General features: G+C 36.2%; 2 protein-coding genes and 1 long non-coding RNA gene across 4 annotated transcripts; all 3 read right to left on the bottom strand.

Moving 5' to 3' along the window:
- Positions 1-772: 772 nt before the first annotated feature.
- On the bottom strand, positions 773-16,793 carry LOC118750814. The gene is made up of 2 exons (XM_036485548.1): positions 16,756-16,793; positions 773-994 (listed from the first exon to the last, which is right to left on the bottom strand). The coding sequence occupies exons 1-2, from the start codon at positions 16,776-16,778 to the stop codon at positions 796-798; spliced, it is 222 nt and encodes a 73-aa protein (XP_036341441.1). The 5' UTR covers positions 16,779-16,793; the 3' UTR covers positions 773-795.
- Positions 11,851-12,963, bottom strand: LOC118750815. The gene is made up of 2 exons (XR_004994431.1): positions 12,514-12,963; positions 11,851-12,445 (listed from the first exon to the last, which is right to left on the bottom strand). It is a non-coding gene; the product is annotated as an uncharacterized LOC118750815 (long non-coding RNA).
- Positions 13,262-16,988, bottom strand: LOC118750813 (putative nuclease HARBI1). Of its 2 annotated transcripts, none has more exons than XM_036485546.1 (5): positions 16,840-16,988; positions 15,987-16,149; positions 15,505-15,932; positions 15,317-15,443; positions 13,262-15,257 (listed from the first exon to the last, which is right to left on the bottom strand). In XM_036485546.1, the coding sequence occupies exons 3-5, from the start codon at positions 15,649-15,651 to the stop codon at positions 14,887-14,889; spliced, it is 645 nt and encodes a 214-aa protein (XP_036341439.1). In that variant the 5' UTR covers positions 15,652-15,932; positions 15,987-16,149; positions 16,840-16,988; the 3' UTR covers positions 13,262-14,886. The 2 variants fall into 2 exon arrangements, with proteins under 2 accessions (XP_036341439.1, XP_036341440.1); XM_036485547.1 differs by having other exon boundaries at positions 15,987-16,083.
- Positions 16,989-17,225: the final 237 nt, after the last annotated feature.

Genomic DNA, 17,225 nt, shown 5'->3' with positions numbered 1-17,225 from the left:
CCGCAACCATGCCTGGAAACCGCCACGCCTTTGCCAACAGTCATCCCACATAACACAACCTTTGCCTTTGTCCACTCGTGTGGTATTTGAGTCAATGTTAGACAGGCTGTAAAAATCTGAGAAAGCAGGGGACACAGTATGTCCTTAGCTTCCTGTAGTTGAGCGGGAAAGATTCCGTTAAGGACAGGAGATTTGTAGGGCTGAAAGGACATTAAAGCACATTCCACCCTCTCCTCACTTACGACGTCCCTAACGGTATCACCCAGAGACAAGTAGGTCCTAGGACCGTGTGAAAAACAGGAGGTGTCGTCCGAGCAGCCCGGGAATTGAGTGCTCATAAGGACCTCCAGCATTTCGTTACATGATGTCGTCCAGTCACCGTTAGGCTTCTGGATAGAGTTCATACTTGAAGAGGATTTCGAGAGAACTCTTTTATTTTGTTGCACAAATTTTGCCAAGATTCGCGTTTCGCCCTCTTTAAGGAAACGTTGAATGCGTCTTTGTATGGTTGCCAAAGACACTTTTTCCTAATGACAACATATGGTATCAAGGGTATGGAAATATCCCTTTTCCCTAGCAGTAAACCTTTTAGTGTGGGCAACAATGATGTTTTTCAAATAAGGTAGATCGCAAAATGCGCTATCGCAAATGTTCTCCAATGATTTAACTAAAAAATCTGAGTTTGTAAAAAAACCATATTTCCGAGCTCATACTAATCATTGAGGAGCTTAACTGTTTTAATGTAAACCCACACGCTAAAATTATATTTCAGCGAGAAGGCAATGTTAACTTACCTTATTTCCTTGATAAAGCATCTTTTATTTTGTCCAGTCCACTGTCAAAAGTATCTTTTAGCTCGTCCTTTATTTTGCTTGTTGAATCATTTTCACGCTCTTGATAGTAAACAAAATATACTATTACAGTGACTATAAGAAATACCACGAAAAATGTGCTTATAATGGATATAAGAACACTAACTGCACAACTGAAGCAACTGTAATGGTAAAAAAATTGGTATACACTTACATGAATTAATCTATGTACATATGCACATGTGTATACAGTAGGGTAGTCCAAAATAAGTAAAGTCGGAATTTTTATGCTCTCCACCCTAGGATTGTTCTATATCAAAAAAAGTATACCCCAATTTTTTTTTTATTTTGAAATCAAAAAATATTTATAGGTCGCTCAAATCGCTCCAAAGTTTTCCATGTATTTTATGTGGATAAAAAAACAACTTTACGAAAAAATGGTATAAAATTCTTGAAAATCAATATTTTTCGATCGAACTTTTCAGGAGAGTTGCAACAACAATAACCAATTGTTTATTTAACCATTTTTTAATATGTACTACCATTGCATTTCCTGCGGGTTTTAGCGGACCTACAAAATATAGTTACTATGAAAAATGGTTAAATAAATAATTGGGTATTATTATTGGGGATCTTCTGAAGAGAAACAGGGTTTTCTGATCGAAAAATATTGATTTTTAAGAATTCTATACCATTTTTACGAAATGTTGTTTTTTCCCCATATAAAACACATGGAAAGCTTTGAGCGCTTTGAGAGATCTCTAGACTTTTTGATTTCAAAATAAAAAATAGGGGTATATTTTTTCGGTATAGAACAACCCGAGAGGGTGAGAGCATAAAAATTCCAACTTTAGTTTTTCCACATGCATTTTTGGACCACCCTAATGTACAGTCCTCTTCCACACATTAGGGATATGCTCTGAGTCTTGCAAAACCCTTGCACGGACTTAAAAAAGGATGGCTAATATATATACATATTACGCAAATACCTCGCATAAGTACTGTTGGAATAAATAGTCTCACTTGTGCAATTTATGCTTTGAGAAAAAAATTTATAATATAAATGTGTTCGAAGTACGTATGAAAACATGATACAAAAAAGCATATATCGTTGGCTTAGTTCTCAAACGTGCTAAGTCCACTTTTTATGTAAATTGAGATTTTGATGCAGTAAGATAGCATAACTGAAAATACATCATTACCAAAAAACAAAATTACTGTAATGTCGTTATTACTTGTTGTTATGCATTGGTACGCAAATGTCTTCTTCTTCTTATTTGGCGCTGTAACCGCCTAAGCGATTTTGGCCGAGTCCAAAACAGCACGCCAGTCATTTCTCTTCTGTGCTAACTGACGCCAATTGAAAATGCCAAGTGAAGCCAAGTCCTTCTCCACCTGGTCTTTCCAACGCAGAGGAGGCCTTCCTCTTCCTCTGTTACCAGCATCGCGGCCCGCGTTGAATATTTTCAGAGCAGGAGCGTTTCTGTCCATCCGAACGACATGGCCAAGCCAGCGGAGCCGCTGAATTTTAATTCGCTGCACTATGTCTATATCGTTGTAAAGCTCATACAGCTCATCGTTAGATCGTCTGCGATATTCGCCATCACCAACGCGTAAAGGTCCGTAAATCTTTCGCAGAATCTTTCTCTCGAAAACTCCAAGAACCGCCTCATCAGATGCTTTCATTGTCCATGCTTCCGCGCCATACACCAGCACAGGCATGATGAGTGACTTATAGAGTGTGATCTTTGTACGACGAGAGAGGACTTTACTTCTCAATTGCCTACTCAGCCCAAAGTAGCACTTGTTGGCAAGAGTGATTCTCCGTTGGATTTCAAGGCTGACATTATTATTGGTGTTAATGCTGGTTCCCAAATAAACGAAGTCGTCTACTTTTTCAAACTTGTAACTGTCAACAGTGACGTGGGTGCCAAGACGCGTATGCTCTGACTGTTTGTGTGCTGACAGGAGATACTTCGTTTTGTCCTCGTTCACCACCAGACCCATTCGCTTTGCTTCTCTATCCAATCCCGAGAAGGCAGAACAGACGTAGCCCTTGTTTTTACCGATAATATCGATGTCGTCGGCATACGCCAGCAATTGTACGCTCTTATAAAGTATTGTGCCTGAGCGGTTCAGTTCTGCGGCTCTTATTATCTTCTCCAACATAAGATTAAAGAAATCACACGAAAGGGGGTCCCCTTGTCTGAAACCTCGTTTGGTATCAAACGGCTCGGAGAGGTCCTTCCCTATTCTGACGGAGCTGGTGGTATTGCTCAACGTCATTTTACACAGCCGTATTAGTTTCGCGGGGATACCAAATTCAGACATCGCGGCATAAAGGCAACTTCTCTTCGTGCTGTCGAAAGCGGATTTGAAATCGACAAATAGATGGTGTGTGTCGATCCTATTCTCGCGGGTCTTTTCCAAGATTTGGCGTATTGTGAATACCTGATCTATGGTGGATTTTCCAGGCCTAAAGCCACACTGATAAGGTCCAATCAGCTCGTTGACGGTGGGCTTCAGTCTTTCGCACAATACGCTCGATAAGACCTTGTAACCTATGCTTAGTACGCAAATGTGCTAAGTCTAAAAAAATCAAAAAAAAAATATATACACGTCTGTCCGTGTACACGATAACTCGAGATATCTCAACGAAATTTGGTATGTAGGTTGCCCTTTATCCAAGGTAAGTTGGTATTAAAAATGGGCAAATCGGAATGTAACCACGCCCATTTCCGATATAAAGGTATTTTCTAAAGATGCAAAAACTACGATATTTCAGTAAATATTGGATGCAAATTGTTCAAAATTAGTATGTGAAGTAGAACTTTTGTAAAAATATTATTGTGCAATTTTTGGAAAATGGGCGTGACCCCGCCCACCTATTATGAAATGCTGTATCTCAGTAGCCCATTCACCAAACTCGGTACGAGCCTTATTTAGGGTCTAGCTAAGAAATCTGTTGAAAATCTAATTCACTTAAAATCGATGATCGCGATAACCACTCACCAGAAAATTAGATTATGATACATTTTTGGATAATGGGCATGGCGCCGCCCACTTATGACCACAAATGTGCAACTCGGTAACCGATTTATCAATTTCTACCAAACTCGGTGCACTTAATAAACCTGGTACGGAAAAGCAATTCGTTGAAAATTATTCAAATCGGACCAAAATTACATTCGCTTCCCGTATATCTAACGGTAAATTTCAGAAATACAGAAACTCTGATATTTCAATAACTGAAGACGCTGATTTACTCCAAGTTAATACTTACAACAACCTCTTAATAATAAATAAAACTGCGTGACATCGCCCACTTTATGACTACAAGGTGTATTTCGGTAGCCACTTTAGCGATTTCTACTAAACGTGGTTCAATTATTTCATTGAGTTTAACTCAGGATATTATCGAAAACGTTTGAAATCGGGGAAAAAAGCCCCTGCTTACGACAGTATTTGACACCTGCGCCGTGTATATAAAGTTCGGTTTCGGCCGACGTATACCTCTTTACTTACTTTTAATTATTTTCTTTTATAAATGGTACATAAATTTATGACTTAAAATAGTTATTTTTGTTAATAGCAATGAAATAAAACTGTATTAGGTTATAATTCATTTTAGAACAATAAAATATATTTAAAATAAACAATTAAATCTTTTAACAATAAAAAATAATGGCAAAAAGGTTGATAGAAAATGTGCAACTCCACATTAAAAGAATAAAATCTTAAAGAGAAAATGTGGTAAGTCCTAAAAGAGCCTATAAGTCTGCAACAGCTTTATTTTGAAATTGGCCGATTATTGGTACTAAAACAAGACGAACTAAGGAATAAAACTGCATTTACAGATTAGAAAAATATTGACAATAAAAATAGTTAGACGGTTTTTGTCCCTCCTGAAAAAAAATGGACTTAGCACGTTTGCGAACTAAGCCAACGATATGTAATACTACTATATTGACATTAAGCTAACTTCTCAATGTGTAAGCATTCCGAAATCAAAGCGAGACAGTCTAGTACCGTTTTTGTCAATGTATTGTGTACTTGAGGGCCGTTTTTGTATATGTGTTGTGTACATGTTTATTTATAAACGTATGTGTTCTTCCTCTTTCGCACGTGTTTATAGATATATCTGTACTGTAGTGTTTTCGGACGGTACTAGGCCTTACTGCCAATATAGGAGTATTGGATATATGCAAAAAAGAAGGTAGTTCCAATAAACAAATTTTTGACTAAAAAGCAGATTTTTGACAATTGCTCAATTGTGAAAAATTTGAAGCGGCGCACAGTGTTTCGACTATATGGAGACAGGTAAAAAAAGTCACGGTAACAGTTGATAAAAAAAACCAGCTGGCCTTAGTGAGGGAAAAGTAAACGTCATAAATACCAAATTTTACATTCTTACTCACTCCCTTCTTCACGAACGATACATTTTCAAAAAATACGGGAATGGGCGCGATACCGACTAATCAGTTTAGTTGCCTTTGCCGATTAACCCATTCAAAAAAGTGTTTGTTTTTTAAACTGTAATTAATTATTTACATGTCGTGAAATATTCAGGTGAAGGTATTATCATTTATTTGGTATTTTCCTATTTTCTTACCAAAAAAGTTACTTTGAAATGTAGATGCTAAAGATTATTATTAAAAAAAACAGTGTGAGTACCGGTCCGTCAGGTCTTGAAATTAGACGAATGTTTTGGAGAATTTTATGATGATTTCGAATATATAATTTGATCTTTGCGCGCGGCTTTGCAAATATATGAAATTTTTGATTTTCTTAATTTTTGATTTTCAGCTTCTTTTTGCATAATTTCGCGAGAAGAATTTTTCGAACAATGAAAAAATCTCACTAAACATTGGGAAATAAGCGAGTATTTATACCTTAGTAATTTTATAGTATAACCTTTGTTTTCTGAGAGTGTAAACGGGAAACAAAAATTAACCAAAATTTCATCACATTTAATGATTGGGCCCACATTTTTTGTGAGTTTTGGATGTTGTGACCCAATCTTCCCAATATTTTATATTTAGGTTTTTCTAATAAAGGAGAGATTACAAACTAAATTTCATCGAAATCGGATGAAATTTAATGTTTCTGCCCACAAGAGTAGAAGGCGTGGCAATTATTCCATCTTTACCAAATTTAATAATTCCCTATTTATAAGTAAAACTAGAGCACATGTCAAGTATCAGTGAAATCGGTGCAGGTGTACTATTATTTCCACCTGCATCCATATAGTCGAAACAGTGTGCGGCGTTACCCAATTTAAATTTTTGGTGGAGGGGATTTTGTATCATAACTTTGGGATTATAAATATAAAAGTTGTATTAACCTTTACCTTTTAAAAATAGTTTATACCTTATCTTAAAAATATTTAAATTTCATATTAGATTCAATAACCACTCGCCAAAATCTTTATTTTTGGACTGATAAAATTTTAGTGAACATATTTTAAAATTTTTTTAGTATCCTTATGTCATCTTATTATTTCACAATATAGCTTGCCAGGACTATTACGATAATACGATTGTTTCTGATATAATTCAGACACTGCAATTACATATTTCGATGTTGTTTAATACATATTGTCTTTGTCCATTTAACTGCATGTCTTCCAAGTTCAACTTGAGAGTGGAAGTTACTTTCGGCCCTTTGGGCCTCATGACTTTCAGATAAGTCAATATTTTTTGCATTTCAAGTATATTTTGACAATATCGTTTCTTTTGGGTAAAAATATATATAATAGCAGGCCCGGCGAACTTCGTCCCGCCCAAAATTAGAATTTTAATTTAAACATTTTGGTCCAACAATTTCTCCAACAATCCACATTTACGATTTGCACTGGCACATTCATCGGCTAAGACTATCGTTTGGTGGTCGTTTGTCGCCTCAAATAACCGAACGAAAGTGTTATGTCCATGAGAAGTTCCCTGGTGGCGACAATGATCCGGATCTATAGTGAATGTGCCCTAGAAACTTTATCTTATAGTTGGTGGCAATTTCAATATAAATGCGTATCCTTGTTCAACACAAATCGACTGCAGAGTGGAAGATCGACCTATCTCGGCAGCCAGTTCGAAAACGCCTGTCAGGTTATATATTAAATTCAATTAAAAAATAAATTTTCATTACATTGCTTTCATGAAACTGGCTGTTAAGGTATTTCGGCAGGTGGTGATTTGAGATTTACCACTGCACACTTCAGCCCTGGTTTCTTGGAATGAAGCTTTAACGCATAATAATATTGGCAAATAACATCCACTGGCCAATCGTAACACACGAGAGTTCGATATACTCAATGGTGCAACAGGTCGATTTAGTCTGGCATTTACGGCACCTTTTCTCACCTGTCGATTTTTAGTAATAACTCGACCTCAGCACAACCTGGCAGCTCTTTTTTTGCAACTGGACTGCCTTTACCGTTTCCAGTACATGTTTTGAATATTCGCCAATTCGGATCATAAAAAAGATTTTTAGTAAAAGGTTAACTCCAGCGCAACTGGCGGATTAAATTGTGAAACTAAACTATCCAGAGACCCACTCAAGCAAACACAGAAAACTTTGTTAAAATCCCTCCAGTACGTTTGTACTTTGTCATGCCCTCTTTTCCGATAGCTCTAATTTGTATAGCTCCAAGAGTATGCGATGGATTTAATATATCTCCGTACGAGGTTCCAGTACTGTACCATGAACACTTCCAGAGATATGGAGTATGAAAAATTCGGTGCGTATGGGAGGTTCCGCGTCCATTTTATATATCGAAATTTTTGTTAGTCGATAGCATCAGGTACTTGGTCTTTATGGCGAAATCGGGGAAAAGTGGTACTTTTAAAAAACTAATTTTTTTTAAGTTTTTTTTTACCTAGAAATCTATATCTAAAGTTACGAGTTTAGAAATAGTTGGGAACTATAAAAAAAAGGGATGCAGAAAGAACTAGATCTTATCTGTCGAATTTAGAACTAGTTCGGAACTATCGAATAAGGGATGCAGCGGGGCTTGTTTACTTTACATAGATATGTGTTCGGCGGCTTTTTCGTTCCAATAAGCTTATATTATGTGCTTCGCAGATGCGTATTCATAGCTTGGTAATACAAAACAAAAATTTGTGTTAACATTTCAACATCTTGGGACCGTCTGGAATCCAGGAAATAACAGCGAGCACCTCTGCAAACTCAGCTAAGGCTAAAGGTATGTAAACGTACATTTCTTAAAATCATTCAAACAAATTTAATTTCAAATTGAAAACACATTTCTTCAAAAATAACTTAAAATCGCACACACGGAAGAACCAAAAAGATCGGAAATTCATGATATTTTTTTCTTTCGTCTGTCGATTTTAGAACTGGTTTGGAACTATAAAATTTAGGACTAGTTCGGAACTATCGAGAAAGGGATGCAGCGGGGGGCAATTGACACTTCCTAGGACATCGCAATGTTAAATTCGCAAGTTGCTTGCATGCAAAAGAGATTTATCGCGAACCAGTACTGGGTCTAAATGTACTAGAAGCGCACCAGTTCAGAACAAGAGATTTTCCCCACAGGGTAAATATGCATATACAAATGTAAGTACTAACAGTAATGTTAGTTGCTCCTTGTGGCTACATAAACGACTCTACATACGTAATTGCCTACATTATTTCTCCATGAACTGTACATACATATTTGTTTTTTTTTAACATAAGAATCAACACTAAAATTAACATTAGCACGTATGTACATATATGTACATATAACCCTAGCTTTGCGCTGTATTCCGTACGAAATAACAGCAGAGGGCGCTCTCAGTGCTGATCAGCGCTGTTATGTGGGCATGTATGTTAAATTCATAGGATTTTTAAAGGCCTGTAGTTCCATTTTTAGGGAAGTATTTAAACTTTTTTTTGCCTAAGACAATGAGAAGCCTATCCAGAACATATAACCGAAATTTCAAAAAAATCGGTACATCCAAACTCGAGCTTTGCGAACAGAAAAAAACGGCTTTCAAAATATATATTAATATAGATTAATAATAAATTTTACTGTTCTATATTGGTGGGGGTGTAAGACTCGGCTTACGCCACAGGATTTTTGCGCAAAATACCTTTCTGCGTTGTAAGCCTTCGGCCGCGCATAGAAAAAATAACCCTCATCAGTCAAACTCCGGCTACGCGGACCCCAGTATCTTTTACAAATAAGTCCATATTTCAAACCGAATTTATTAATAAATTTTTATCCGAAAGTTTCAAATCCTTATTTAAAACTAGCGTTTAATCGTTTGTCCACACGCGTAAGGTAAAAATTATTGATTCGGGTTACGCGTTTGGAAACAATAACGCAATAATTATTGTACAAATAACCGAACCGTACCCAACCAAATACCTTTTGCTTGTTCACATTTCGATTCTAAGAACAAAATGTTTTTAAGAGCGTGTGTGAATCGGTAACAAAGTTCGCGTCAAAAAGTATTTCATTTCACACAGCAGATTGGCAATAAACAAAAAGTTAATAATAAAATAAAAGGATTTTAGATATTGGGTATTGTAGCACAAAATGTCAATCTGCTTAATTGTCAGGTTGTTAATATGGCGACGAAAAAGTGACAATGGAACTATCTTCTTTTTTGTATCATGGGCGTGTGTGAATCGGTAACAAAGTTCTATGGGGAAAGCTGATGAATAATATTTTTGATATCGTGAGACTGTTTTGACAATCTGCTGTGTGAAATTATTAAAATATTACAAATTGAAGTGAAATTATTATTTAAAAAAAAACATCTACCATCGTTGATTGCAATTCAATTTTAATTTAAGATTTAACGAAAAATTATACACATCAACAATCTTTGCGATTGTCAAAATTTTCTATGCATTTGTCGAAAATTTCACTAGCCTCATGCGCTACTGAAATTTTATTCACCTCATAGTTGTCAAAAACTTACTCGCCGCGAACTTTGCTACCGATTAACACACGCTCCATATATGAAAATATGATATTGAAAATAAATTTATTCTCTGAATATTTGAACGGCTTCGTCATTGAAAAGCTCGTCGGATCACAGAATTGGTCTACTTGGAGTTTTGCTATCAAGACGCAGTTTGAGTTGGATGAACTTTGGTCCTGCGTTGAGGGATCTGAAGCAAACCCTGAGGAGCGCCAGGCGCAGTGCAGATTGATTCTTGCTGTACATAAGGATTTGTATGCTTACGTGCAGGAGGCACAAACAGCAAAAGAGGTCTTTGAAAACTTGCGGTCTTTGTTTCAAGACTCTGGGCTGGATAGACGCATAGGTCTATTAAGAAAGTTATGCTTCTTGCCACTAACTGATTGCAACTCTGTCGAGCACTACGTATCCGAAATGGTTTCAACCAAGGCATATTAAATAAGGTAGACGTGATTTTGACATTTCTCTCTTTTGAACACCGACTATAATGTCAAATGATGAATATCTTTTAACCCTTTTCAAGTTGGCATTTTCTATTTTTCGTTAAAACTTCTATTGCATGCTGTGAGATAGTTTTGAAGTGTGTGATTTTTTTTTGTTTTTCGACCACATCCTTTTATAGATACACTAGCCAATGCCCGCTTGCTTCGCGGCGCCTAATAATAACTTTTGCGTGGGCCAATGCAAAAATTGCGTTTAAAAGAAAAAACGGTCAGTAAAGTAAAAAAATTAAAACGACTAAAGATCAGAATCCTCCTCATACATAGCCCAAAAATAGTAGCGCTTTGATGCCATATCGATGGCTGAGTGGAAGATCGACCTATCTCGACAGCCAGTTCGAAAACGCCCTATCTCAGAAAATTTTTCAACAACGCTCTATTTCATAAAACTTTTCAAGAACGTCCTACTTCAGAATTTGAATGAAAAAACACCCTATCTTAGCTGCCGATTCAAAAACGCCCTATCTCAGCTTATTTTCAGTGTATTTTCGTTTGAGATAGGGCGTTTTTGAACCGAATTATGAAACCGTTATTCAACCAAATTCTGAGATAGGGTGTTTTTCAATAAAATTCTGAAGTAGGGCGTTTTTGAAAAGTTTTCTGAGATAGGGCGTTGTCGAACTGGCTGCCGAGATAGGTCGATCTTCCACTCAGCCATCGATATGGAATACTAATCACTTTCGATGTCATGAGCTTTGCGGGTGGTCTTATTTCCACCTGTGAAATCTGTGCCAAGCGTGCATAATCTTCTTTGATCTTGCAACTAGAACATTAGTCCGTTTCGTAAGCCAATAAAAGTCCTTATAACGAAACCTAAGACCACAGGTGAGCATTTTATGTTAGAGGAGGGCCAAGAATCCTCGTTGCCCCCAAGGATGAAAAGTTTTCCCATACATTGGCTAAATGAGTCGTGTGCTCTCTTGAATATCGTCCAAATGAAGCCATTGATATACCAACCGTGATGCTTGCCTATCTATGTATATGTATACATATAACTACCAATTTTAGCCGTAGCATGCTGTCTCCATTAGCGATTGTTCATCTGCTGCGAAAGATCACCGGCGATGAATCGCTTGTGAACAACTCAGCTAAGTAGCACACTGGTGTATAACTTGGTGTATATTTATGAATTTTGGTACATATGTGTTAAGATTAAAAAAAAATAATATTTTGGTGTATTTGTCATCCCGCCAGTACTTCTTCTCAAATCGAAATTCTGCCTTTAACGTTTTGGTACTATTGATTCATTGAGACTAGTACGAAAACTGCACCAGCTCCTAAAATGCACCACTCTTTTTATTTGGTTCACAAATTACTCAACGTTGACAAATGTCATTAAGCATACGGCGATATGCCGATTTTAATACCAGTCCCTTCTCATCTCGCCATTTAAATATTTATTCCGCAGCCATTGAAATGGAGATACTGAAGGAATATTCCGCAGATGATATAAAATGTAAACTTGTTTGTTTACATCCATATGATCCGGAATGTAGGCAGAATAACCAGTTTTTTAATGCTAAAAAAGGCGTATTCTTTCCTTTAATTCACACTTTGTAACCCCGTATACATTTTATTCCTTCATTCAAATAAAAAAGACAGCACTTAAGTTAAAAACATTCATTTTATTATCTCCGTTTTTATACATACATATGTATTTTGTTAGACACTGAACTGTATCTATTTTAATGGAAAATTCTTAATGATAAATACATAAATAAACAGGGTAGGGTTTAGTATACATGTCGTCATTTTAAGTACAAAACCAAAGAATGAAAACAAACAAAGAAGACGAAAAATGCGTGGAGGTTGAGTGCGATTATATTGGCATTTATCATCAAATATAATAACTGAAACTGAATAAAAATGAAAGTGTTTTGCAACCACGTAGCATCAGCACAGTTCGATTTTTTCTGACCACAAAAGTGCACCCACTTTCCACGCAAATTTACGCCTCTTTGCAACCCAAACCAACGCACAAACTTGTTCAAATCACAAAGCACTTCATTTATATCATATATTCGTAATAAATCAAAATTTATAGTTTAAATCGCTGCAGAAAACACATCAAGTCGCTAAAAAATCACTATGAAGAGGTTGAAGACGATGTCAACAAAACCAAAAAACATCAAAAACGCTACGAAAACTTTTTCCCGAAAATCGCCACGTATGCTGCTGACTCTGCCTATAAGCTGGATATCTGAAAAATAAGAAAAAATAGCAATTATCTCTTGATAATATAATAAGAATGTTTGTTTACAAAATTACCTCTTTCCGCAATTCCTGATAATTTCTGTGGGCAATTGACAATTGTCCAAAGAATTCACCAAAAAATGAATATTGAATACACCACACAGGAGCTTTGTTTCTTTACAGATATTTATCACTAGCAAGGCGAATTTGCACAAGATAATGTTATACCATGTTCGGACCGACAACGAAAATACTTTGAAAACGAGTTTTGGGATTGTGTGCTGTAAGCTGTTCGCACCGGCTGTTAGAGTTTTCGTTGACAATTCTTTCATCCTTTGTTTACAGTTTCGCTAAGAAAAAACAAAACCAAAATATTTTTCTTTCATTTTCTTATTATTAGGAACCTTTATCGTTTATTTATATTTTAATTTGGCCAGCCAATTGGCAATAAATCCCAACTAGCATATTAGAGATGATAAAATATGACTTACACTTTGATAAATATATCTAAAAAACAAGTGAAGACACCGATTGGAATGGGTGGAACGTGAGTTTTCAAGTAGTTTTCAGTGAAAACTGGTTTTCGTTTGACAGATTTTACAAGGTTTTAGGTCGAAAACCAGTCTTAGCAACGAAAACAAGTTTTCGATGGCGGTCTGAACATGGTATTAGCCGTAAAGAATAATAGAATAAATTTATCGTGTAAAAATAAACAAAGCCGAAGGGAAGGATAAAAGAAAATGTCAGAAGAGTCAATTATATTAATACTTAATTTTTCTATAGGAAATGTGTTTTAATTGCTTTAAATTGTGAAAATATGATTTGTAATAATTAATAAAGAAAATCTGGAAACTGTGGAAAAGTGTGATTTTAGTGAAAATAGTCGTGAATTTCAGGCATAAGTGCAGAATACGGCCCGTTAAGCTAGCAAGAAACGAAGAAGTGGACGTTGTTCACCCTTTTTTTCTAATTCTAATGGTATACAATTTTTTTGGTGCAAACTTATACTGCAGGTGCTATGGAGTGGGAAAGGGGGAATTTTCTTTTTATTTGATTTTTGTAAACAGAATAAAAATTATAACCACATAACCTGATAACTAGGCAAGTGAGAACAACCACTAAATTTTCAGCCTAATCATGTATCTCGAAGCTAACGTTCGTTTCGTCTGCCAGACGTTTCTTTCGTGTGTTGGTAGTATGTAAGTCGAAATCGTCTGGCAGCACGAAAACAGCTGATCGTTACGTAGTTTTCGTCTAGTTTGGAATTTTTTAAGGCGAATAGAAGACGAAAGTGAGACGACAATCGTTGAAAACAGACGAAAGGTTATTAGTGATCGTTAAGATGGAGGGTTCTGCCAGGAAAAGTAAGAAAATAAAAAATATAACTTGGTTTAAGGAAATATATTAATATTTATGCTTGCAGCGCGAAAAAAACTACAACCACTCAATTTGAAGTACTGGTAAAAGAAATGGAGAGAAATCCTGACCTGGCCAGATGTGTTGCAGTATTTGGATCTGATCGAGGAAGGGTAGAGGAGCGGTGGGAAGAAATTATGAGGAAAATTAATTCTCATGGTCCTCCTACAAGAACGGCCGTCGAATGGAAGAAAGTAAGCATAAGTGCATACATTGTATGTGGTAGATAAATGCTTGCGCACTATTTCCATTTTACTGACATTGATTTTTATTTTATTTTTATTTTTCAAGATATGGGCTGACTTGAAAAGCCGAAAACAAACGAAGCCTTACTGCTACCGGTGGTGGCCCATTCCGTCACTCTCCGCTTTCCGAAATGGAGCAGGCCATAGACAGCCTGGTTTTTATTTCGAGGTCAGCAGCCCCGAGCGGCAGAGTTTTCGGCATTCCTTCGACGGCGACCTCTAACATGTCAAGACATTCGTCGTTGGAGGAAATGCCTCCTTTACTTGTGACTGAATCGCCAACACTTGACCAACGAAGGCAACAAACAACCACCCTTCAATCTCCTATAAGGCACAACCAACTAATAGGAAGCGCACCTTCCAAGAGACAGTGGCTGAATCTGCTAAAGTCCAAGCAGAAGCCGCTAAAGTGCAGGCTGAGGCTGCAAAAAAAATGGCAGAGGTATCAATGCTGCAGGTGGATGCCACAAACAAATTAACTGCTGCAGTGGAACGCCAATCTGAAATTTTTGAAAAATTTTTGGAGTACTTCCGGAATTAATTTTCATACCACTATTGCGAGAGTATTGAAGTGATATTTTGTTTTTTTTTTTGTGTAAATATTTTTTAGATTTAAGTGTGAATTGATATTTTGTTGCATTTACTTAGTTTATATGTAGATTTAGGATTTAAGACTGAAAAGATATTTTGTTGAATTTTTATGTAAATATTTTATTAATTTTAAGACAAATGAATTTTGCTGGTGAACATGAATTCTAAACACACATACTTTATAATAAAACTGCGTTTATAACAAACTCTCTACTATTCTCATTCTAATAAGGGCAGCTGCATTCGAAATGTTACTGTTTTCCAGTTCTTCTTCGTAACTAACAAGATTCTCCATATCTGGGCTCTCCAATGGAATTTGATGTTTGAAAAATATACAAACGTTATGAATAGCACAGCACACATTTACAATTTGTGTAACTTTTTCTGGTGAATAGTGTAGCCCTCTCGAGCCAATTATACATCGAAATCGGTTTTTCAAAACACCGAAACATCTCTCAATTACATTACGAGCTTTCGAGTGCTTTGTGTTGTAATTTCGTTGAATTTCATCGGCTGCGCTTCTGAATGGCGTCACCAAGTATGGCTGCAAGGGGTAACCAGAATCACCTACAAAAATTTTCATTGTCAGTAATACTTTTATAGCCTTTTTAAGTTTTAAAACTTACCGAGTAGCCATGTGTTGGTTTTTCCATTGTTATAATCAGATTTTAGCTCCTGTTCTGCGTGACTCACATTCCAAACAAATGAATCATGATTCGCCCCTGGATGCCTAGCGTCTGTAGGGAAACTCATCTGTAAGGAAACTCAGTTTGTGTGTATGTATACTTGTAAAGATAGTAAATCATTAACCTACCGCCATTACATTAAGACTGTAAAAACCCTTGCGGTTGAGGTATAAATGGTGGTTGTCACTTCCTGGCGACTTAATACGAACGTGTGTTCCATTAACACAAGCAATAACCCCAGGTAAAGAAATATTCTTTAACTGCATTTTCCTCATCGATGTTTCTCCTAAAATTCACCCATTTCTGGCAAAAATGGCCCTCAAAAATATTTAGGCATTCCCTGATCACGTTGGCTGCAGTTGACTGCCCCATCGACGAAATATTTTCGTTACCAACAGATTTTTGGTAACTGCCGGTGGCGAGAAATATTAAAAAAGTCGCGAGTTTTAGCTGGTGCGATAGGTGGGTGCTTCTATGTGATGGAGCCATGTGCTCTTTTAATTCGTTTAATATGTATTGGAATATTTCTTTATTGATTCGGATTTTTGCAACAAATCTAGAAACGAATTCATTGTAGCATACAAAAATTATTTGCTAATCTTGAACTTACTCAGTCTCAGGTAGTTCCATTACATTGGTGTGGTCTCGCAATCTCCTCCTCTGTATCCGCCTTTCCCTTTCTTCGGATTCCTCGGCGTCCATTAGCGCTATAGCAGCATACATTTTTAAAAATCAATTTTCCTTATATTTCTTTCCGCAACACAACCAAAACACTTTTAAGGAAAACCAAAATGTAAACAATTCCGATGTTGCCCATTTAAAATAAAAAGCATTGAAATAAGCTGAAAATATTAGAAATCTAAGAAAAACTCTTTGGAAGTACATCAAACTTTCATCCGGCAACATCATACAACGTAACCGAGACGATTGCAACGTAATCGGCGTAAAGACAAGACGAAGACGAACGACAGAGTTACAAAATTGCAATCCGTGACGATATCGCCTATCGTGCGGCCTATCGTTCGAGATACATAATAAGGCTGTTTGTAATTTTTCCCGTTCGTCTTCCTGATACTGATCTGCTACAAAAGTAAAGAAACAAAGCTAGTGTGTGTGTACTTAATACACCACCAGTTTGAATATGAGCCAGTGTTGCCATGGACAAATTTTGTTTCCTACCAAAACTTCCTACCAAACTCAACCAAAACCTACCAAAATTGTATATAAGTTTTCAATATATTTTTAATGCCAACATAACATTTAGAAAAACCAAAATACAGCTAGTAAAATAAAAACTAATTAACTACGTATAGACATTCACCTACCAAAATCCAATATAGCCTACCAACCTACTAAAAAGAAAACTAGAAAAAACCTACCAGTTTTGGTAAAAAAAGCCCATATTTGGCAACACTGATATGAGCTATTAAACATTCCACAAGTAGTGTTGCCATCAGCCTTACCATTTTGGTCAAATTGGTAGTTTTATTTTCCTTCGGTAGACAAAATTGTTTAGGGGTCTTCTGTATTGACTGAGTTCAGACACGGAACTGGTTACTTGTAGGATTGCATTGTACTGTTGTAGCGTAGTGTTCGTTTGTAAAAATGAAAAAAAAAAATTTTCGATTAGCGATTATAAAAAGTTGCTGATGTTGAAAAGCTCTAATGTATACTAAATGCTATATGCAGCTATTGTATTTTCTTTTTTCTTTTCCGACATAAGATAATTGATATAAATTGAATTAACCGCAAAGATTAAATTTTTACATAAAGCAAATATGAAACGAAATAAAATATCATGTTCGGATGATACAAAAATTGGTTGTTTGGAAACTGATTTGGTAGGATT

The sequence above is a fragment of the Rhagoletis pomonella genome, unplaced genomic scaffold, assembly GCF_013731165.1.
Source record: "Rhagoletis pomonella isolate Grant_MI unplaced genomic scaffold, Rhpom_1.0 Rhpom_scaffold_00411, whole genome shotgun sequence".
Taxonomy (NCBI): domain Eukaryota; kingdom Metazoa; phylum Arthropoda; class Insecta; order Diptera; family Tephritidae; genus Rhagoletis; species Rhagoletis pomonella.
The sequence above is the reverse complement of the archived record's forward strand: the minus strand, read 5'-3'. Positions and strand labels throughout refer to the sequence as shown.